At 32.6% G+C, this 24,343-nt stretch overlaps 1 protein-coding gene across 2 annotated transcripts; it reads left to right on the top strand.

Annotated features, from left to right (window-relative positions):
• The first annotated feature begins 1,025 nt into the window (after positions 1-1,025).
• Positions 1,026-22,190, top strand: LOC123013559 (RNA binding protein fox-1 homolog 3). Of its 2 annotated transcripts, XM_044412142.1 has the most exons (8): positions 1,026-1,256; positions 9,898-10,338; positions 10,536-10,589; positions 14,994-15,086; positions 17,292-17,346; positions 17,395-17,642; positions 20,557-20,763; positions 20,815-22,190. In XM_044412142.1, exons 1-8 carry the CDS (start codon positions 1,245-1,247, stop codon positions 20,857-20,859), a joined length of 1,155 nt encoding a protein of 384 aa, XP_044268077.1. In that variant the 5' UTR covers positions 1,026-1,244; the 3' UTR covers positions 20,860-22,190. The 2 variants fall into 2 exon arrangements, with proteins under 2 accessions (XP_044268077.1, XP_044268078.1); XM_044412143.1 differs by lacking the exon at positions 14,994-15,086.
• The last annotated feature ends 2,153 nt before the right edge of the window (positions 22,191-24,343 follow it).

Below are 24,343 nucleotides of genomic sequence, written 5' to 3'. Positions count from 1 at the left end.
TTATATTAACTTAACTTGTTAATTTATATGTTGAATTTTGATTAAATATAGGTTATCTGTCAATCTGACATTTCTGGCAAATTTATCCAACTTACTTTGATTTGTAATTTTAAAGAAATAACATATTTAATTTAGTAGTTTGTGAGATTGGTATTGTTGGTTGCGGCAAAAAAAAATTCAGAAATAACCCTCCCGTGAATAACCCTGTATTTTTATTGTAATTTTGAGCGATTTTGCTTAATTCTTATAACTTTAAAAAATCGTTGATTTTAAAAATTTAAAATAGCTAATTTTGTGAAAATAAAACTTTTTTAGTACTAATCCAATACTTTTACTTAAAATTTAAGCTTGAAAATTTTATTTGAATAGCCTATGTAATCAATTTTATATAAAATATCAACTTTTCAATCCAATTAGTACTGCTAGACAAATGAGGGCGGTAAAATTTTTATTTCCCTCTCTGTGGAGTAATTGTTCACTTTCCTTTCTGAAATTAGGGTGAAAGAACTTACTCTCTGTGAGGGTCATTTGGTGACCGAATTTTCGAATTTACGTTTGCTAAAACCACAAAACTTCGGTAATTTTGTGTTTTATTCTCGCCGTTACGGAAAAGCTGTCAGTACGATTAGTAATTAACTTAATAAGAAAACTTTAATTCCTTCCATAAAATTAAAAGGATGAGTGTTCATTTTTCCCATTTCGAAAAGTATGAACATATTGCGCACATCCACCACGGTTGAAAGCAATTACTCCATTTAATCACCGGTCACTGGCGGCACCTCCCAAAATCCTTGGCAAAAAACGCCAAAGATTGAATTGAATTAGAGGGTGTCTAGGTGGGGCGTCTTCGATTTTCCAAAATGAAATTGAGTTTTCGAGAGGTTATGTTGGCGAGGCCTCCGAGGAGGCGCCCACCATCTCTCCATCTCCCTTCCACCGGGAGGATGCGTCCAGAAGATGGTCTGCGCGCGCTCCTCGTCTCGTTCATTGATCGTCCCCACCTAGACACTAGCATGTGCCCCTCCGCCACGGCCGCCGGGGTAGTTGAGCCACGGCACCCTGAACAACGGGCGTTGTTCAGTATTCAAAGCCAAAACTGGACGTGAAGGTGGACCGCTGCAACAAGAGAAATAAACAACAGTGCCAACTGAATTTTTGCCTCGTGCAGTGATTTTATGTGTAGAGGACTTTAACAAGCAGCCAAACTGTGGGGTGCCGGGGCTTTTTTTCTTCCTCCTCAGGGAATGTACTACCCGGTAAGTTGCCTCTCCGCACATGGCCTATAATAGCATCTCGCATCTGGGGGAAGAAAGAGAAGCTCACTACCAAGCCTGAAATATTGATGATTGTTGTTGTGGTCGTCTTTTTTCCTTTCTTTCAGCTTAATCCCTCGACGGGTTTCTTTACTATGGAGATAAGTACATCTAAAGTTTTAAGAATGTTTACTCCCAGTGGCGTTTCCCTCGACAATGAACCATAAAATTCAAACACAAAGTTTAGGCTATCTTTAGATCGGTTTTGGTAACGCTTTTAGTAGCTGATTCAGACGACTGAGAGATTTTTTTTTGCAATAAGTTAGGAGAATGGGAGTCCATTTTCAAAATTACAAGATTATTGCGCGTGATTGAGTGCTGCTTTCGGTCATGTTTACGTTCCATCAAATGAGATATAACCGAGATTACAGTCTACTAGCCACTGGTTAATTTCTACATCATTGTTACCAACAAAAATACCGCAGCCATTTTTATTTAAACCCCCGAAATATAGCAATTGCTAGTATAATGGCGCACCGAATGGACAATAGCGCTTCAGGTAGGCAGAAAATAAATGGAAAATTTTTACTAAAACATACTACAAGAGTTTAAGAAAAGTGTGTGACAATCCTACAAATTTTAATTACCGCTGTTAATTGGTTGAATGAATATTTATCAAGAATTATTTTATTGCTTTGACTTTAATTTTGGTTTATAACGTATAGTTTATTAGGGTACCTAGGTATAGACCTAAGTCAACATCTGCTTCAACAAGCGTAGAAACGGTCGTTTTCATATTATAGCTTGTTAAAGTAAGTTTAAATATGAGTTTGTCGTTCAAAAACCTTAATAACAAACTTGTCGAATTTAATAGATTTTATCAACAAAAGTTTCCTAGTCTAGTTTTATATAAATATAAAAAGAAAATAATTTTTTAATAATGATATTTTTTTATTATTTTATGCAGTGTTTGTTATGTGAAAAATTACTGAAGTTAAGTCAAATTTTGATTTAAACAGACTTTTTTTTGTTTTTAACTAAATTGTGTAGCAAATGACATAAGCGGACATGACTTTACAATTGCTTGCAACAAACCCTGTTATAAAATATGTATATGCCTGGTTCTTTTAATTTTTGGTTTTTAAAAAATATTCTCTTAAGGCTATAAATCAAAGGTGGTCAAAATTTGGCTACAAAAGCTTAATTATGTGTATGGTAGGGTTTATTGCAACCACTCTAACAATTTATCAGTCTATTACATGCAAAAATAAAAACTAGGGTGTTCCATTTAAATTTTTTAAGTTATTTAACTTTTAACAAACTTCTAATTTATTAATCTTTACAAATGCAAAACACTAAAAAATTGCTACAGCTTTAAATTATGTATTTTCTTCTTTGCAGAAGTAAGAAAAAAATTGTTCTAGCTGTCTTAGTTTTTGTGTAATAAATTTTTAAAAAGTGCATGTTTTCATCCAAAAAAACTAAGCGAAATCGACTATTTGCGTAAAAACATTATTTTAAAAGGCTACATCCAAAAATGCCAAGAAATATACGGTGTTTCATTTAAAAAAACACAAGTTTGTATCGGAACTTACTTTTGGGACATGCTGTATGGTTGAAAATAATTTTATGTGATTCACTAGATTAGTATCTACTCGTATCAATGTCCTATACATTTTTTTTAAATTTTACCATTTTAAGGTCACTAATGGACTTTTTCAACTCGCTGGGTCAGCCTGTATACACTATCAGCTTTAGTCATCTTTTTGGCTATTTCTGTATTTTTAATGGAAATTAAATCTCTGTTACTTTTAACAATTGCTAAAACATGTAACAATGATAATTTCGATGTTGTACCAAAGTGCACTCGAACAAAATCTTTGATGGCATCTTTTTACAACTTTACTGCCAAATTATTAATTGTTTTGGAAGTTGTTATGAAGGTTATGAGATTATGAATTCCAAAAGTTTTATATAGTTTTCTTTGTACTCAAAATAAGCATAAAAAGCTTCTAACAATCAAGTTTTGGTTAGTCATTACGATAATATCGGTAGTCTTTTTTTAATCTCATTTTGTTATCAACTTATTGATTTTGATTGATGTCTTATAATATTAGGGCATAAAATATTATTCAATTTAAAAAACTGAAGGATTTTCAAAATTTGTCTTGAGGTTAAAATTTGTGATAAATTTTGCGAAATCATATGAATAAAATTAAACGACTTTTTTAATTTGTTGTGTGGAGTTCAGATACTCATCTTACGAGTGTAACAATGCGTATGTATATTTAGTGATTGATTTTATTGCACACTTTGAACCACATACTTGTGTCTGCCCTACATATCAGCTTATCGGTGAGCTTTATGGTTTGTTCTGCATCATCAACACTTTGTCGCTTTTGTAATTGTTAAATTGCCTTGATTGGAACGGAATTTAAAACACATGTGGTGGCCCTGGACTTCAATAACAAACAGTTTCGTTTCATCGCAGCTTCGTTAAATCGTCCAATTTTCGGCACAGTTTATTCTAAAAATATAAGTTTAAAATTTTATTTTATGGATCAATGATTGAATTAAATGCCGTGTTAAATCAACAACTATTTATATCTTCTACTTTGATTTTACTTACGATAAATATTCTGCTCCATTAAAAAGTATTTTTAATTAAAATTAAGTAAATCTAGGCTTATTCGATTTATTTTGCATAAACCCTGGTCTGGTTTTATTGTAATGATTTTGGAATCCACCCCAGATTAATTACATTTCCATGCTTCCCTGTTTTTGATTAAAATCCCGAATTCTCAGCGGGACTCTGAATTTGTTTGAAAAGGGATGATGATAAAACAAGGTTTGGTTCTAGTATTACTGCATAATTAAGAGTTCTTCAGCAGTGATTACTAATTAGGTGGGCAAATAAGCGGTGAAAAGGAATCAAATTCTACTTATTAAATAATTTAGAGAGTTATAATCTAGAATCGATATTTTTCCTGCTTGCTTGTTCAAAATAGTTGAGAGACGAAGTAGCCACCCAGACATCAATTCAAAACAGGTTTCCCCTAGAAATTGCATGTTGCGTCTTTCCTCCACTTACAATAACGACAGAGATAAAACTCTTTTCGGCTCCAAATCTAGGGTTCTTCACTCAAAACCCAGCTTTTATCTCTCTCACCTATTCGAATGCAGTGTGCAATTTCTGCAGGAAATGTGTTCTCTCAACCTCGAAAATTCACTATTGTCCGAGACTTGAGAATTTCTTCGGATCGTATTTGAAATATTTCAGTGTCGTCAGGGAGGAAAGTGCTTATATTTTTTATTTACGTGGGCTTTGGACCCCGAGGGAATCGAGAGAAAGAAGTTTAGATGAAAAACTTCTCTGTTTCAATTTGTAAGATAAATGAGAATTTTATTTGACGTGATAAAATATTTTTGTGGCGATATTTCAAACAAAAAATCAAATTACAAATGATAGATGGTGACACATAAATGTAATTCGCTTTCCAATCAAACACACATGTTGAGGAGAACAAAGCCGCAACAAAGACTAATTTACATCTTTCCAATAAGGGCAAGATATTTTAATCTGTGTTGACGTGCATTTTAAGTTGAACAAACTTCGTGCCATTGTTTACGTAAATAAGACATATAACAGCAATAAAAGCACACTAACTTGGCGATTTTACATATTTTTCTTCTGTTACACTTATTCTAATAACCGGAAATTTGTCGTTATTGTTTTTAATTGGAGATTGATTCTTCTCGACGAAGACAAGATAACAAATTAACAGCATGCAGACATGCGGGTCCCAGATGTTTAAAATTTTCCAAAGTTACAACCATGCATGTAATCTGATAATAACAGAAACCATGTTTGCTTTTCTTTCTCAAGCTACCGTTTTTGTTTGAAATTCGTTAAAGACCAAGTTTGTACGTTTCATTTATGTAGTTGGTCGACAAATGATCTGTAAATAAATAAAACGTGTCTAGAAGCTAGAGTCAGACGAAAGTATGTAATTATTCGCGAGCGCTTTTACGGATTCGCAGCTTACAAAATTAGTTGAAAAGTATTTTTATAAAATGTTGGGTAAATACAACAGAACTTTGTTTTCACTCAGGGTAATCACTTTATCATTTCTTGATAAACTTGGTTCACAGTTGGGTTAAAGATCAATAGACAACAATCGTTATAAACATGTTTTTTATCCTTATTTTAATCTTAGAGTTAATTTAATAATTTACTGTTTTAAAGCAGTGATTGTATTTTCTACACATTACAAAAAAAATTGTCGTAAACTGCAATTATTACAATGTAACTTATTGTTTTTAATGTTTCAAGACAGAACAATAATTATATTACGAAATAACGTTTTACGTAAATAGCAGAGTTATTAAGTAAATGGCGTTTTTTTTACTATTTTATTGCACTTTTTTTAATATAACTTTATGTTGATCCTGAAAAAATGATATTTTTCAACCAACTAAATGAAAAACTTTTTTCTGTCGTATTTTATCTTGGAAATCTTTGCATGGGCATTGCATTGAGCTGAAAATAGGACTTGCAACACGGCTGCTGGGTGCGCCCGCCCTCGTTATAAGGGTGGGGGCGGCTGCTGTGCTGGAAGTCGATTTTGAGCATCTTCAACTCCCAGCTATCCCAGGTAAATAACTACTTATCCCGGAGGAGTTTCCAGAGTTATATTCGGAGCGACGATTTTAATTAAATTCAAGTCACAAAAGAAATAAGTTAATTTAGTTCAATAACTTAAGTTGTGTTGCCAGAATTGTAATCATCGAAGAGATATCGGTAATAAATATTTTGAAACTAATCTAATGTATAGACTATTTGGAAACATCAATATAATCGATTTGGCAATTTATTAATATAATCACGTTCAGCCTAAATTCTTGTGATATTGATTTGAATTTTATGCTTAGAACAATAATTCACAATTCGCCGGTGCTTTTATAGACGTGATAACTCAAATAACATTTAAATAGCAACTTATTTCGTTCATTATAGCATGCAGGGATGATAGCATTCTTGTCACATTTTACAGTCAAGCTGTAAAAGCATAATAATATTGATCACCTCTATATTTCAACCTGTATAAAACAGAAGCGGCCACCGTTCTTTTGTAGTTTGTGCTGTTTTTGTCGATTATGTAATAAGTGACCTATAAATAATTAGAACCGTGTCATATCTATTGCTGTGATTGTCTAAACAGAATCTCAAAAGAATGTTTTAAATGCTTGTTTCTGAGTAAAAACACAAAAATATGAATAATTCAACCTGTTTTTCAACGATTAGAATATGGTCACTACTGAAAATTGGGGCTTAAATAGTACATTTCGCAATTTGGATGACATAGAGGACACGGAAATAGTAGAAGGTGGGACAAAGCAGACCGGAAGTGAATTACGATTCGTGCCTTCCTCAATCAGCTCGGTTATTAACTAGCCAGGCGTATGACCTTTACACACAACTCGCTTAAATACAGGCCTTTATGATGTACTCTGATATCTCTTCACGGGTATACGAAAAATAATAAGAGACGCATCATAGCGGAAACCGGATGGAAGTGATACGCATCAACAATTAGAAAAAAATGATGGGGCAAGAGGAGACACGGTTTTCACTTTTTTATGTTACGAAAAATGTGTTAAAATATTTCATTAAATACAGTTTGGCAACATTCTCACATGTTTTATCATCAATCTTAGCTTTAGTTGGGACATGCAATCAAAAATTTTGTTTCCAAGACACGGCCTAAATAAAATTCAATAGTTTTGTAGTAAATCCGATTTTCCAGTTTGGTAATCGAAAACAGAATCGGGGTTTAGCATTGATTTAAGATCGGCATTCGTGCCAAGTCGGGTTTGGCATTCAAGACAGATTCGTGAATCAAATATTGATACCTGCAAATCGCAGTTGTGCCAACAAAAAATAAGGAATTACTCCCTTGAAACAAACTTCGACCTTGCTTCAAGAAGTTGTCGATGTTGCGTGCATGAGCTCTTTACAGATTTCAGGAAACTTGTGTTTGAATTTAGTCTGTTTACACGCCGCTAGCGGGGTTAGAAGAACATATTTGAACACTTAAGGATGGAGCATTTATGGGGTAGTTTTATCGCGTATTTACTCTACAACCTAAAGCGTGAAGGTTTAAGGAATTGTTATTTTTAGTAAACTAAATAAAAAGTTTTATACGAGTAGAGTGAAAAAATACAATACTTAGTCTTTATATCCTGAGTCCACCTTGAAAACATTATTTGTCTTTGGCTTTATCCCCGAGTACGTGACGAGATTTCTTAGTGACTGAAAGTCCTGAAATTTATTTAGTCTGTTTCAAATTCAAAAAATCACCTTTGAATGTCTGCCATATCCGCCGGATGTACACTATGAACATATTAAATACTTGGCACGTTGCTGCATTACCATCCTGTAATGAAGTAATTTAAATTTATGTACTTAATTTTAGTCCTTGGGTAATTGTAGTACCTAGAAGCAAAATCTAGGGTGTGTGATCTGTTGCATATTCTGCCGATTGATAATCTCTAATTATAATTCGCCATGAATAATAGTCAGCAACAGCGAATAATAATTTTGTGGAATTGTTTCAGACATCTTTGTTATATATTCATCATTGAACTTTCAGCAACTTAATTTGTTTGAAACTGTTCTCTGTTGATCCATATTGCTTTAATTTACAACTAGCATTGCGTCCCCATGGGGTTAATTACGTGATGACATCACTGGAACAATTGTGCTGTGCTTTGACCGTCTGCATTCTTCATTAAACTTTCCCATAGAACACATCTGCGGGAAATATGGCGGATCTTGATGTGTTTAAATATAAATGCGCTAATAGAAACAAGGATGTATTAATAAGTTAATTAATGTTGACACAATTTTTAATTTACATGCGAGTTTTTCGAAAAAAAGATTATGATTAATGTTGGTGTAATTTTTGTCCGTAAATTTAACCGGGCATTTTCGTGTGCGTTATCTCGCTCATTGTTAAGTTTGGGGTAATTAAAGCCAATTAATTTAGCATAAAAGTTTATTATTGCATAGAGTGACACCAACAAGATTAACTCTTTGACTAAATGAAACGACATGGACAAAAAAGTTAACGATTTTTGCTGATTATTATTGCTTGAATTTATTGCAGGTACAATACGTGACCTTTTTCTTAAAATGTCTCGTTAATTATTTATAGCCTTAAATCTGGCCGTGGTAAGTAATGTGCATTGTCATAAAACAACAGCAGATTGAATGAATTTATAAATATATCTACGCATAATTCCACGTATAGCGTGCTTTTTCCATACTGGGAGGGATTGGAAAGCAGATATTTCTAAAAACATCACAAATGTGACAGTTTCTCTGCTTAGAAATTCAATAATTAAACATTTTTTTAAATTTAAGTTTATTTCAAAAAAATAAAATAATAACACTGGTCAACAAATTTGAACAAATTTTCGGTAACATTGATTAAACTACATACCTTCCACGTTTATGATTTTTCTCTCTGATTTCGAAAATTTTCACAAAAATGTCTCATCACGTATCATTCGTATGTTACCAACTTCGACCTGACACCCATGTTAAACCAAAAGAGTACTGAAAATAATTCAACTATTTAATTTATTTTATTATGAGCATACAATATTTTAATAAACTAACTTTAGAAACATTAAAAAAGTCATATTACAATAAAAGAGTGAAATCTCTACATTTTCTTTTGTTTGGTACGTTACTGTCGCGTTTTAAAAATGCTAACAGTAATCGCCCATCATGGAAGGGGGGTTCCAGCGGCCTTGATAGCGTTCTTTCATCTTTTTGATGTCTTGGTGAAACCTCTCCCCTTGTTCTTCGTCACTGACAGCCCCCAGATTTATTGGAAAAAAATCCAAGAGAGAGTGCAGAAAATGTATTAATTAAATTATTGGTTAAAAATGCAATAAATAAACGGTACGTGTTATCAAAAACTAAATGCATTTTGTTATTTAGGAAGTAAAAAACTACTATTGACCAAATTGTCATCAATGTTACCGAACCCTTGTTGACCTGTGTAATTAGTGATAAAGACAAAATATTTATTTTAAGTTCGAAAGCAAAATTTTAATGAGTAATAACAAAACTTTGTTTACTTTTGGATCCTTACCCAAAATAAACGGGTGAACGGTCAATTTTCAATATGCGCATAAAAAATGCAGGGGATTCACATCCCAAAACAGAGTTTGAAACTTTAATAAATCCTATGAACTGGCAGTCAAATGTGATGTTTCTTTTTTTACTAATTTTCCAAAAATCGGCAAAAATGAGTAATAGTTGTGATGACTTTTAACATTTATAGCAGATGTTTACGCGAAGTGATTTAAGGTTTGATTTGGCAAGAAAAGTGGATTCCCGAAATGGTTTTCGAAAATATTTCCCGTCGACGGTTTAACAAACTTTGCCTTGACTCGATCACCGATTATTTTTAAAGATTTGCTCTTGATTAAAGCTTGTTAGAGTATTTTAAATTAGAGATCTGGCGCATTGCCAAAACCACACCTATTTTAGTGGATATTCAGGCGTCAACAACGCCGAGTAGATACCATCTGAAAGAAACTGGTAATGAATGATATTTTTCCGTTTTAGCACATGGTTCAGACGGGTATGTCAGCGCCGTTTGGAGCGGCGACTCCGACGGGTTTCCCCGCACAGAACGGCGATGTGAAACCGGCGGACGAAAAGGCGCAAGTTCCGTTGTTGCCGCCTCCGACGGGGACAGCAGCGACGGGGACGGGGCCCCCATTTAGTCCGCCGCCCCCGCAGTCCACCACCACCGGCGAACAACCGACCGTGAGCATAGTAAATAGCCCAGCGTTAACGCAGAACCAACAACCGTACAAATGCGATCAACAACCCCAAGAAACGGAGACGAATGGTGCGGTGGCACCGCCGACGTCCGAGGCATCCGACACCAGCGCGGCAGGGACGCCGGCGACCATAGACCCCTCGAAAAACCAACCCAAAAGGCTGCACGTTTCTAACATTCCTTTTCGGTTTAGAGACCCCGATCTTCGAGCCATGTTTGGGGTAAGAAGCTGTTCGATTCTTTGACTAGTTAAAAAACGCATGTTTTATTCATTGTGTGCCTGTTATAGAGCTGGACACAATCCAGAACTCTCTTGAAACGTTTAATTGCGGTCAGCTTTTATTAGTTGATTCGAAATTATTGGCATAAATAGTTTTTTGTGTGTTAGTAATTGACTTAAAATTTATTATGTTTTCAGCAATTTGGCCCAATACTCGACGTAGAAATAATTTTCAACGAAAGAGGATCCAAGGTATGTGAAAGTGTACAACTTCCATTATAAATACAGTACTATCTTGAGCCAGCTATGTTGCTATTAAACTTTTTATAGGTTATTGCAGATGTTTCTCCGTGAAAAAATTTCCAAAATTGACTTTTTGGAATATTTTTTCTTTTGTCTGGTTCTTTGTCTACTTTTCGACGAGTCAGTGCCACTCTTTCTTATAGTTTGTTTCCAACTTAACCTGCTTTTGTTTATATCACGTTGTTTTTCTGCAATAACTTTGAGATGTATTATTTGTCTTGTTGAATTCTATTCTGAACTAATCTAGCATTATAACTATTGTTTACAAGTTTGTTGTTTTGCTATTTATTCACTGTTCATATTTTTTTATTTCAGGAAATTGGTAGCTAACAATTTATGTAAGACTGTTATATGCGTTTATTGGGGATTTTAGTCACTTTTTAAAGCCTGTAGACTGTGCATTATTCACTTTAACTAGATATCATGTTAAACTGCCATTTTATTTCTGTTTAATTTTCTTTATTTATCTTCATCTGTGTTAACATTGTACATATTTAATAGTTTTTATGTTGCTGTTTTTTTCTTTATATGTTGTGATTTTAACACTTTTAATTTCTTTTTTAAATATTAAGCATGAACATACTTTTCTTGTTTATGAATGATACATTTTTGAAGATTTTGCATTGTACGTAAAAGCTGCTATCAAAACTAAAAACATATTTTTACAGAATCATTTATTTAGATTTGTTGTAGCTGTGGATTACTTTTATACAGTTATTTCTCCTCTTTATTATGTACTTTGTTAGTCTTAAATAAACTCGATCCAGGCTACACTAAAATATTTGCATGTCTGGTTTTAAATTATTTGTTGAATCTAATAATTAAAATTATTGATTGTTGCTTTATATGTTTATAAAAGTATAATATTTAGATATAGCAGTTAAATAAATATTTTCTATTAATGTTAGCAAGGTAATGACTAAAATTGTTGTTTTATATTTTATTTCTATGCTTTAACAATAAGACAATATTACATTTACTAAAATCTGGTTTATATTGACGAAGTGCATGGATAATTACATAATTAGAATAACTTTTTTTCATATAGTCAGTGTGTTTGGATTTATTGTCTGGCTTTGAGGCATGAATTTGTAGAAACTGCGTTTATGGAAATGCAAATTTTTAATTATTGTTGATTTTAATCGACAAGGAGATGTCGCTGAAGAGAGAAAATGTTTCTTCGTCATTAACACTTGTGCAGGAGTTGTTTTTACGGCCAAAAAAGTGACATTGGAAGAGTAAAAAGTCGCAGATGTGAATGCATGAGATAACTCATTGAGTTCTTTTTCTAATAATTAATGTTTTGTGGTTGGCACAATAAATAGAATGATGTATGGGCATATTGCACTTGTCTATGGGCTTTTTCAGTGAATAACACCCTGGTAAATAACACCTTAGATTTGATAGCAGCAAAGCTGAGTAGGCTCTTTCACACGAGAAATTTGACATCGCAGTGTAATTATTATATGATGCATGTTATTTACTATAAATACATACATATTATCTTATATACAAATATCGTTCAAGTGCAATTTGATGACTTTTACTAAACATATGACATATGATGGCGTAGTGAGATTTGGTTTTTTTCATATAATGATTGTGCTGTAGCAGCTATTTGAGTTCGTCTTTGATTTGACATGATCTGTCCGATCTTCATATCCATTTACTTAAAAAAAAAATACTTTGGGTCGATTACTGCAGGTTTAACATAAAAAAAATGATTTCTACATTGTCATTCCTGCAGCTGATCATCCGAAGAAGTAAAGAGTGCCCCAGTGCAGGCTCGATTCTGTTAGTTCCTTTTTGCCTTGTCAGTTTCCCGTACTGTTTGTATTCTGTTCTGTGTTGGTTTTCAACGGGGGCTTTGAGTTGTGTGTTCTAGCTACAGCTTTGGAACTTTGTTACCTTGCTCACTGAGAAACGAACCGATTAAGGGGTTACATGGGTTATAATCCACAAGTAGTTGAACATAACAGCAACTTCATTACGTGTGTGTGTCTAACAGTCGCCTAGATCAGTAATAATTACCACACTAGATGTAATAGCAAGAGCTAGCTAAAGCGAGTTTTGGGAAATAACTAAAGAATCTAGTGGCTAGTTTTTTTCCTTTAGCTTGCTCTAAGTATAGTCCAGTCAGTAGGGCCAAAAAAGGCCTTTGCCCCATAAAAGGTGAGGTAGTAGTAATTTTTTAATATGTTGTTAAGGTCTAGGCCTTGAAAAAAATTCAAGTTTTCGACCTTGGGGGAGGACCGCTCGAGCCACCATCTTGAATGAAAGGTACGAAAAATCTATTTTTCCAAAATAACTTCTACGACAAAAGTGTTCAGATAAAAGTTAAAGAAGACAGAATTCCTCACATTTTCTGTATAAACATTTTTTTTGTAAGTCTAATGTGTAACGAGTTACAGCGGCGGAAAGATGAACATTTTTCCCAGAAAAATAGCAAACCTTTCCACTTTCGACGGTGAATTTCGTAAGAACAAATTACACTTGTTTTTAATGTTTTTATACAGTGATACATATTTCAAATTATACTGATTTTTCTTGTTACATATAGGATTATTCATAAATATGAAGCAGAATTTGAACTTCAAAAGTGACCTATAAAACGGTGTTAATTTAAATATTAACTCGTGTTCTATCTCTAGTGATAAGAAATTTTACAGCCCTCGAAACGTGGGTATGGAAATTTGTTTTTTTTTTGTAATAACTTCGGAACCATTTGATCAAATATACAGAGTGGTTCAGAAGTCTGGAAACGCTTATTATTTTCTGGCGAAACTATCAATTTTCTTTGCCATAAAATTGCTATTCCAAAAAAAATTGAATATCAATTAATTGTTTATACTTACGAGATAAACATACTAACAATTTTTTTTTTTTTTAAATCTACCACTATTTTTTTCTAGACAACGAGCTTGTTACAAGAATTGTTGCTGTTCAATTTTTTTTTTTTTGTAAACTTAACACTTTTTGCTAAAAAATGTTTGACTTACAAGTATTAAAGTTTACAAGTTTTTTTGAAATAAATTGATGAATGTTTAAAGGTTGTAAAGAAGCGATGGCAAGATATTTTTTATTTTAATTAATTGTTTAAACGTACCACTTCTTGGCCGGTGGAAGAAAGTTTTGACAACAGATAAAGTTTATAATTTTTTTAACATAAATTGTAACATTTTTAATAAATATTTTTGTACATTTATAAAATGCATGAACATATCTTTGTAAAACAATAAATCAAAAACCGTGTTGTTTAAGAAAAAAATATTAATAGTATGGTATCTCAAAAGTTTAAACAATTTTTCTCTTTAACATATTTTGTAATCGGATCTTTTTTCTTAAACCGTCTAATTTTTAACTTGAATTAAAATTTTTAATTAGAAATTTGTGATTTGCAATATTTCCTAAAATATGCACGAAGTTGCCAAAATATGCAAAACATCCAATTAAAAAATGCATCAGATATGCATAGAAAACTTATAATTTTGTTGATATACCTCTTAATAACAAATATGCATTTTGAAAAATCAGTGTAATTTGAAATACATACCACAGTATAAAAACATTAAAAACAAGTTTAATTTGTTCTTACAAAGTTCACCGTCGAAAATGGGGAGTTTTACTATTTTTTGGGAAAAATGTTCATATTTCCGCCGCTGTAACTCGTTACACATTAGACTTTCAAAAAAAATGTTGATACAAAACTGTGTAATTTTGTCTTTTTTAAATTTTAACACTTGCTGCGGAATTATTTTGGAAAACCTAAATTTTGTACCTTACCTTTCATCCAAGATGGTGGCTCGAGCGGTCCTTCCACAAAGTCGAAAACTTGAATTTTTTGTCAAGGCCTAGACCTTAGACATATTAAAAAATTACTACTACCCCACCTTTTGTAGGGCAAAACCCCCTACTGACTGGACTATTAGGTGAAGAGGCATAAGGACAAGTGTCGAAGAAATTGAAGGAAATTGGTTTCCAGTCATTTCTCAGTGTGGAAGGTGTACAAAACCGATGTGTTTGTGGAAGAACAGAACACAGAGCTCAAAGTGGTCGTTGTCGCGCGCGAGAGAAAGTGTTGGGGGCGGCGCCCTGGAGTAGATGGATATGAGCAGAGAGGCGGCGAGTGGTAGTGTACATAGCTAGGCGCACTCCCGTCACGTGGAGCGAATGCCGCCGCCGACTTGAGGCTTAACAGTGTAAAGTAGTCTAACCCGAGAGCCGATGAGACTAGTGAGCGAGTGTGGAATGAGGCTTCTAGACAGAAGCATGTCTAATGTCTAACGTCATCATGTCATTGCACGAGTTTGAAGAGCTGTTTATAATGCATGTCTTGTCTGTCTCTGCATGCAGGGGTTCGGTTTTGTAACATTCGCAAATAGTGCTGATGCGGAGCGCGCACGAGACCGACTACACGGCACCGTGGTTGAGGGAAGAAAAATAGAGGTGTGCATGATATAGCTCTACGTGTAGCACTGGCCTGTCCCGTCCCTCCCCGGTAAAACAAGGTCAAAACCCCCGTGTGGCTGGCTTGCTGGCTTTAGTGACTAACCGGTAGCACCTCCCCGCTTCACACGTGTTGTTTTGACGTTCTTTTGCCGCACACACTATCAGTTATATCAGTTCTGTAAGTCACTCTCAGCTGTCGGTTCTCCAATGTGTGTACGTTGTCTCTAGACCGTGTCGGCCATTTAATTGGCTCTTGCGAACTTGCGATGATGACGCGACAGTTGTAGTTCCGATCCCCCTCCCTCCCGATCACGGGCCGCCGAGGAGGTAAGTGGATAAGGCCAGCGGAGCGACACCAAGGCCCCCAACTCGGGCCGGGGGCCCTGGTGACGCTCCAGCCAACAGTACCACACGTATCTTACATTTAAGTTTCTCTACCACCTAAGACTAGATTAAGCTAGGTTAAGACATACCCAAAAAACAACCCATAATCCAATTAGAATCAAAACCAAAACAATCTTTTGTAACCTTAACTACTACTGTATTATATTTTTAATGTATCAACTCATTATATCTAGAAAATTGTACGAAACACACCCAAGAAAGGGTTGCTATTTTTTACATATTATGTAGTAAGAAGCTGAAATACTTATGTTACTTGATTTGTATTTGTATGAATTATGTAGAATTATTCCACAGAAGCTCCATCAGGGTTGTGGTTTTTCCAAATTTATTTTAACTGTATTTTAAACTCAGTGCATCTGATTATCTTTTCAGCATCTAAAATTTTTTTCAAGACCTTGTTTCTTCTAGACAGCGTTTTTACATTTCAGTTTATTTTGAGATGAGTTTTCTATTTGATTTTGTAAAGTTTTTATCAGGTAGAACAACAAAAATAGGAAATCAATTTATTTATTTTTTTGAACTTACAACTGACTGTTAGCGAATCTTCAGTTTAGCAGTATACAGGGTGCGCCAGAACTCCCGCCACAGAAAAATATGTAAGGTAAGATAATGGAAAAAAATTCTACCTTTTAAAAATTTTGAAATTATGAGAGTTTGTTTGCATTTGACTCTATTTATTACTGTTGGAAAAATAATTTTTCAAATTTTTTTGCTACAGGCTATTAGAAGAAGAAACAAAGGAACTGTATCCTAAATTGTAACTCTGATTAATGTTATTTGTGGCTTTTATTGGCAAAACTTTTGTATGTTTACTAAATAATTATAAAAAAACATATAGAAGATCATCAGTATCATTAAATAGACATAAAAAATGTGAAATGTCAATTTTTTTTTATGTTTTTCATAAGATACCAGTTATCTTACTTGAAATTTTTCTCTGACTTCTGTCTGACACGCCCTGAATAAATTTTCGATTAATAAATTTTAAAATCGATTTGAAACTCATTATTTTTTGCAATAAATTTTCCTTAAATTAGTTTTGTAATGCATTTTTAACCTATTGGTCGTTTTATTATTAATTTATGACTGTTCCAACATTAAAAGTCAGTAAAAGTCGATTTTACTTAAGATTTAATATTTTCTTGCAGTGAACAATATTGTTTTTTTTTTGTAAGGTTGAATTGTGAAGATTTGAAATTGTTTTGTATTTTTAATAGGCTAAGGGCACATAAAAATTAAAAAAAAACTCTTGAATCTGTCAAAATAAACTAATGTTAAAAACGAGTGTTTGTTTTTGGTTTATTGGTTGTCTTTGGGTTTATATTAGTTTAGATAATAAAAAAAGAAAAATTATATTCAGAGTTCAAGTTTTTGTGAGAGTTACTATGTAAATTTTCCAATAAGTTTCAATGTTTTGGCAAGTTTTCAATTAAAAATTAACTTAGTTTATTTTGTTTTTAAATTGATTTATGAATTTTTTTGAGATAAACATCCCACAAAATAGTGATTAATTGAGTGTTGTAAAGAGATTTCATATTACTGGCACAAGCAATTTTAGTCCAGATTAAATATTTAAATATGTTCACACGGTAATGTGAGATTTTTTTTAGAATTAACTAAGACCATTAAAATTGTGAACTGTTAGGCCTTTGTAAGGATTGTTAGTGTTGAGCAGAACACTACCATCCTTACTGAATCTAATGTAGTCACTTGTTTACAAAATGCAGCAGTCAAACAAGTGGTTATATTAGATTTGAGTTACAACACTTATTGTCTTTATTTTTTTACTTTTGTTAGGTCAATAATGCAACTGCAAGAGTACAAACTAAGAAACCACCAACGCTTCCAACAGGTACATTTCACATTCAGCTATAATTTTAATCAATTACATATTTTTTAGTTCCGGTAATACAGTGGTCTGATGCAACACTGCGAGCAGGAGTGGCAGCCATTCAGAGAGGAAGAGCAAGAGCAGCATATCCGGCGGCTGCAGCTGCAGCTGCAGCTGCATTTGCAAGGCATCCCACGCCGTTAGCTGGGGCTTTACACGGTTACACTCCTGTTTTGAACACGTTACCTGTAGATGGCAGCGTTTATTATGACCCTTTTCTGGCTGCGCATGCAGCTGATCCCAATTATAGATTACAGGTAAGGTTAAGTTGCAATTAAAAAAATTGAATCTAATCTGACATAATGAACTTTTTATCATCTTGGAACTGTTACAGGAACTTCTTGCATTTTTTATTTATGCAAGAGGTTTCCGCCTTGTGTCGACATAACAGTGTGTACACATCGCTTTAGACGAAACTGAAACTCTTATTTTCACTAACTATGACTAACTTTTATATTATGTAATTTACGTTTATGTTAAGTGTTTTTGGTGTATTACTATTTTAAATTTATTGTATCTACATACATGTATCTATAGATGCATGCATAATTCTATAAACAGAATTGCATTTCTAGTTATCAGGATTTAATGCGAAGCCTCAACGTTTTTTCTTTCACTTCACTTATCAATCACTTAATTAAATTGCTAGTCTAGGAATCTTTGGAGTGAATATCTAAATAATGGTTATTGGTTTTAAAACATTTATTTCAGTTGTAACTTTTGATGTCTTGTCGATTAATTTTGTTAATTATAGGAGTAGTAGATATGTTAATTAATAGATTTGTGCACAGATATTTTAATTAGGTTGCTATCAGAGTTGTCTGCGACGGCCATGCCTTATTTCATGACAGAAAATGAGGAAAGTTTGGTTTTCTAAAAAGTGTGTTTGTACTAGTTTCTGTTAGGTAAATTTATATTTTCATGTACCTTGTGGGAGTATAAGGTTTTTATTAAAATCAGTTTTTATGGCATAATTTTACATACAAATCTTTAAAAAACAACAGCTTGGAGAAATCTTAACTACATATACTCACTAATTATGTAATTCATTCGATTTTTGTCTTGTTTTTTAATTTTTTTATGATTCAATAAGTGAAATAATATATTACTTAATAGCTTTTAAAGTATAGTGACGATCAAAATTTTGAAAGCATTTTTTTTAAATTAATATGTCATTGTTATTTGCGGAGTTTAAAATAATGGGTAAACATTTATCAGTGAAAAATAGAAGCAAAATGACCAACATTTTAGTTTTGGTAAAATGACATGCGATAAATTTCATATCGATTTGAATGAATAAGAAAACGAAAACTATAAATCATGATTCACGATACGAAATATTCTAGTTTCTAAATGTTTGACTTTATGAAGAATCAAATTTTAAATTATCTGTTTTTTATCCAGTAAAATCGTTTAGATTTTATTAAAAATTAGCCAAAAATTTACACACAACAGCACAAAGTATGTTTTAAATCAAATTTTACGATTTATTACTTGATTTAAACCTTGAAACCTTTAAAACTCTTAAAATTAGGAATGTTTTTATTAAAAAATTAATAACATTGAAAAAAAATACCGCAAAAATGTCGTTTAAAAAAATCTGAAATTAGTTGTTATTACTGTAGCTGCATTTTACGAATTCTTTGCCTTTTCTTGTTTTAATTCAACGAAATTTTACAATTTGAAGACAATTTTAAAATTTTAAAAAGTAACATATTATCTGTCCAATTTTTTTTTTTTAATAGTATTAACAAAATATCGTAGATTTTCATTAATAAATACGCAAAAATCTATGTAAAACAGCCGAAAAAGTATTATATGTTTAAAAAGTGGGCTAGAAACTAACAAAAATAACACAAAGTCTTAAAAATAAACAAAATTAACTGTATAGATTTGTCAACAAGAAATTACCACCTAGGATTTGAATTTTTAGGAAAATTACGTTTTTCATGTTATTTGTAACTAAAATTTTCAGAAGTAATTTTGAATGCCTAGTGTTGGTTACCCCTTGTTGTTGACGGTTGACGTTTTCTGTCAACCTGCTGTCAACTATCAATTGAGTTATCTATACAAACTGACAGGTGACTTAACCTAAATTTTTACGATATCTTTTGTTTGTCACTAAAAACCAGCCTAACTGAATCTATGGCAACCTATTCACGAATATCTCTAAATCCTAGGGAGTAATTTATTGTTGATACGATAATAACTGCTTTGATTAAAGAAAATTTCCCAAAAAATGTGATGATTTAAGGAAAATAAAAAATACATTTATTTCGCGAAATTTCTTAGTCATTTAGATTTTCATTGAATATAAGAAAAAAAAAACAGACCTAATTTTACGATTTGTTCTATTAATTCAAATAAAACTCATAAAATGAAAAGTATTTTCGTTTAAAATCAAGCAAAAATATCTCAAAAATATAGCTGAAAAAAGTCTTGTTACCACTGCACTTGCATTTTATCTTAATTATAAAAAAAAACATATACAGGATCATTATTATCATTAAAGACAAAAAATATCAAATGTTAAAAAATAAATGTCAAAAATAAAATTTTTGACAGAATTTTTTAAACATTATTTTGGTCTATGTTTCTGGTATCTTATTTTACTTGAAATTTTTTTCTGGGGCGCGAGTTCTGACACACCCATGTAATTTTTTTTTGATGTAGAGTGATGTAGAGATATAGAGAGTTAATATCCATAAATTTTATAAAGACATTTTCTTAATATTTATTAATATTTCAAGGTTATTTCTTCTGTGTTAATGAGAAATTTTGTAAGTCTCTTGATTAGAACATTGAATTTTTTTATTTCTTGAAAAATTCTTAGTTGGAATTAGATGTATTAGATGAAAATTGCTTTCACAGATTTATCGTCACTCAAAAAGTGTCTTTAAGATACCAAACAAAACCTGGTGAAATGATAAGGATACTTTTTTTTCTACATGTCGAGATGATACTAACATTTTCATGTTCTTTTGTTGTTGGAAGATACGAATTAATGTTGATCTTAATCGATGTCTTCACAATTAACAAACCGAATCGTCAAAATTTAGAAGCGTGAGCTTCTAGATTTTGAGCGTCGTTATGTTGTACATAGCACAGCCTTGATGTGTCTGCATCTAGTGGCTTTAGATGTGCATGGCTGTGCATGGCTCTTTGTTTTAGGCTGCTGCGGCCGCAACACCTCTATTAAAAACTCCTCTATCGACTGCCCAACAGGCGAGTTACGCTGCTGCTGCCACCTATACGGCAGTTGCGGCGCGTTATGGGGCCGCTCAACCCGTCGCCGGTTACGCCGCCGTCGCCGGTTACGGCAGGGATTATGCCGATCCCTATCTGGGACACGGGATTGGGCCGATGGCCGGATACGGGGTACGTCAACATTAAAAAAAATAATAAAGTAAAACTAACCGATTATTGCAGGCTGCTGTTTATCGGAGCGGTTATAACCGGTTCACGCCCTATTGAACATATCAGCAGCTCCGTTAGGCCTACGAAAATACTCAACTGTTATTTGTCACAAAACAGCACAAACAAGAATGAGCCAAAGAGCTGTAACTCACTAACGTAAGCCCTTGTGATAGCCCACCTAACCCAGCTCTCTAACTTAGTTAAGGATTAGTCATAAGGTCCGTTTCCATTCACTTATACGGCAACCTTTTATTCGAAACTGACTCAAGTCGGTTTGGAACGGTGGTAAGTGAGGATAGTTTGTAGGTTGTTGCAGGACGTGTAGTGTTACGTACTTTATTTTAACTTAAGACATGTTTTAACGTGACACAAATGCCATGACCAGGATATTAGCTATCGTTCAGACTGTTATTAAGTACCTTACTCAGTCACAGAAAGGCTTGTGTTTAGAAATCATGACTTTTACGCGATAAAGCAATAAGTTCAATTTTTCGTTCAATCGACTGGAAACTGACAAATATCATACGGTATTCGATTTTAAAACCAAATCGTACACATAGGTACTCAAATAGTAAGTTAAGGACTACTAAGAATATAATTTTACCCTTTTACCTACTAAGATTTTGACAGGTTTAATCGTGGCTGTTCTTAGTTGCGAAGAAATAGTAGTTCCGACTTTCACTATTGTCATGTTTGAATTAATTGTTAATTTTTGTCTCAATTATGGACGATAATGGAAGTCACCTAACCCTAAAAAATTCGATATAATAGACACATTTGTGTCTTGTAGTTGTAAGACTTAAATTATAAAATTGACTGGTAGGAATTACATTACGCTCTCTCTAGTAATTTTATTTGTATTTATGATTAAGTTAAGTTTGTTCGATTTTTTTGTATAAGTGCAATGGAAACTAATTTCCCACGTGTTTAGTATATTTTTTAGTTAGTTATATTTTGATACTCTATTCTTTTTTAAGCAGACATTGTAGGTCTGCATGACATATCGACGATAATCTCTCTATATTATAGCTCTCTAGAATGTACAGTTTTTTCAAAGATCTGTTTTTAATTGTGTAAAACCTGGGATGTGTTTTCACACTTGGTATAAATATTAATTTTGGTTTCATTGTCGCGTATTCAATTTTGTTCATTACTTTTGTGGCAACGCACAAAATGCTTCAATGAGTGTGAAAATACATCCTTCATATTAAGGCCAATAAGCTCTAGTCTCTGTAAATATTTCATACGTACAAAACCCATCCTCTTTTGGTTACGATCCCAAGAATTTTTCGGTTTTTATCAGTATCATCCCATTTTATTATAATAATCCCCATTATATTGATACCTTTTTATGAATAAAACGTAAAAGAGGTACAAGCACAAAGGCACAAAGTATTTTATTTATTCACACCCTTCATTATTTTATAAAATGATAAAAAGTGATCTTTGCAAATAGTTTATTAATATGAGAGACTTTTTTCGTGCATTTTTTATGTTCTACATCTTTTTTTCTTTCATACGTTTTTGTACATTACTCTTTTCCACTGAAAAAAATTATTAAACATTATGATTAATTTTGAGACACTTAAGATCACTTCCCGATAACAAAAAAAAGAGCTCATGGTGGAAAATAGCTTTTTTATTTCTAATAAGGTAAGTATATTTCTCAAATATAAATAGTTGTGCCAAATAAAAAAAAATGTGAGTACAGTTGGAGACAAAATACTTTGGTCGTCAATGTCACTTGAGTGACATTAAATTGTAAAGCATACTTTCGGACCGTTAACCTTATTTTTGGCTACTGTCAATCATAGTGACAAGTTGTACATATTTTTGATAGGAAGATATAATAGCTGTAATTAATTTGAAATTGTCATTAATTTTAACGTTAAATCTTGAATTACATTTAAGTGTCAGAAAAGTGACGACCAAAGTATTTTGTCTCCAACTGTACTCATTTGAGGTTTCATTTCAAAATCAGGAACAATTTTTTTCCAGAATACAGAAATACACTCTGTAAAAAAAAAAAATATTTTTTGTGGAAATCAATGATCTAATACAGAGGCAATCGTCATGAAAGAAAAATTTGTCCGTTTTATTTCAAAATGATTTGTAGTTTGAAAACTAGCATTTAAAATGTTGCTTATTGTTTTATGATTATTTTATAATTGTTGAGTGATTGAGTGTAATTTTGCATTTTGGTTGTGGTGTAGTTGTCTCTGGCCTGTGGCATCGAGTAGCGTTTATTTTTAACCAAATCAGCAGTTCCTCAAGTTAATAATAAGTCGGAAGATTCTATTTGAATCAGTAGAGCCTACGAAAATGCTACGCAACAGTATTAAAGCACATGTGCTACGCCGTTCCAACTCTATTTGTGAATCGCTATGAAAAAATGGATTTATTTATAATAAAGATTTTCTATTTTTATCTCAACCTTGGTGTTTTACATTCCGTACCATGTTGCCACGTGTCTGAGCCGACCCGATAAAAACAATGTAACTGTTGCATGTGGCAAGTTACACGTGACACATTTACCTTCATCCCCAGTTTTCCTATTTATTCTGACAGGTTTATATGAAACATGTGTCTTCATTTGCAGCTTCTTCATAATTATATAGTTCAACAAAAAATTTCTTGGGTTTAGCTTAAAAATGTTAAAATTGGGGCGATGTTTTGCGATTGCGTACTGAGACTTTGCCAAGTCTTATTTAATCAACGATCAGAGGCGTAACAACAAATTTAATTCAATTCATAAAGTAATTTTCAGTACCCGTCTTACTTAATTAAAAACTTGCAAAAACATGACATTTAAGTAGTTTTGTAGAAAGTAAAATTATCACATTTTGCACTTTAAAAAATACTCGAATAATGTTGTCTTATTTTGTTGAATAAATAATATTGACCGTAATCACAATGGAATAGTACTAGCCTACTAGCACCGTTACAATAAATAAATGAATAAGACTTATCTATTCATGTTTTTTGTTTTTTTTTTCATATTCTTAATTTTCATTTTCAATTAATTGCTTTTTGAAGTGGCGATAATGAAACACAAGTGACGAAAATGTTTGATTTTCATGGAATTGATGTTTTCTATGTTTAGTTTTATCAATGATTAATCATCACTGAAATTTCTAGCGTAATTATAATGATTCAACATAGACCAGAGATATAGAGATTATTATTTGTTACCTTGTTTTGCTAAAATATGCATAAGATAAAGATTTATTAGTCTTTTTACAATTAAATCAAGAGTCTATGTGACGTATTTCCTGGTGATTAATGGTCACAGGACTTACGTGGTGTTACCTCCATATTTAGATATGTGTGTGTAATTCATAAAAGCCTTGGTTGTAGAATTCTTGAAAAGGATGTCGATTGATTTTTCCTACAGTAAAACTTGTAAAAAAGCACGGTAAATCAAAATTTTAAACCTATTTAGCACATGACGAGTAAAAATCGAGTCTTTGTTAAATTAGTAATTTTATTTAGAAATATGACTTTTAAAAAGACAAAAAGAGCAGTGAAAAATAGAATGGAA

This window comes from Tribolium madens, unplaced genomic scaffold (assembly GCF_015345945.1).
Source record: "Tribolium madens isolate multiple individuals breed KSU strain unplaced genomic scaffold, Tmad_KSU_1.1 Scaffold_96;HRSCAF=242;Tcas5.2_LG5, whole genome shotgun sequence".
In the NCBI taxonomy this organism is placed as follows: domain Eukaryota; kingdom Metazoa; phylum Arthropoda; class Insecta; order Coleoptera; family Tenebrionidae; genus Tribolium; species Tribolium madens.
The sequence above is the reverse complement of the archived record's forward strand: the minus strand, read 5'-3'. Positions and strand labels throughout refer to the sequence as shown.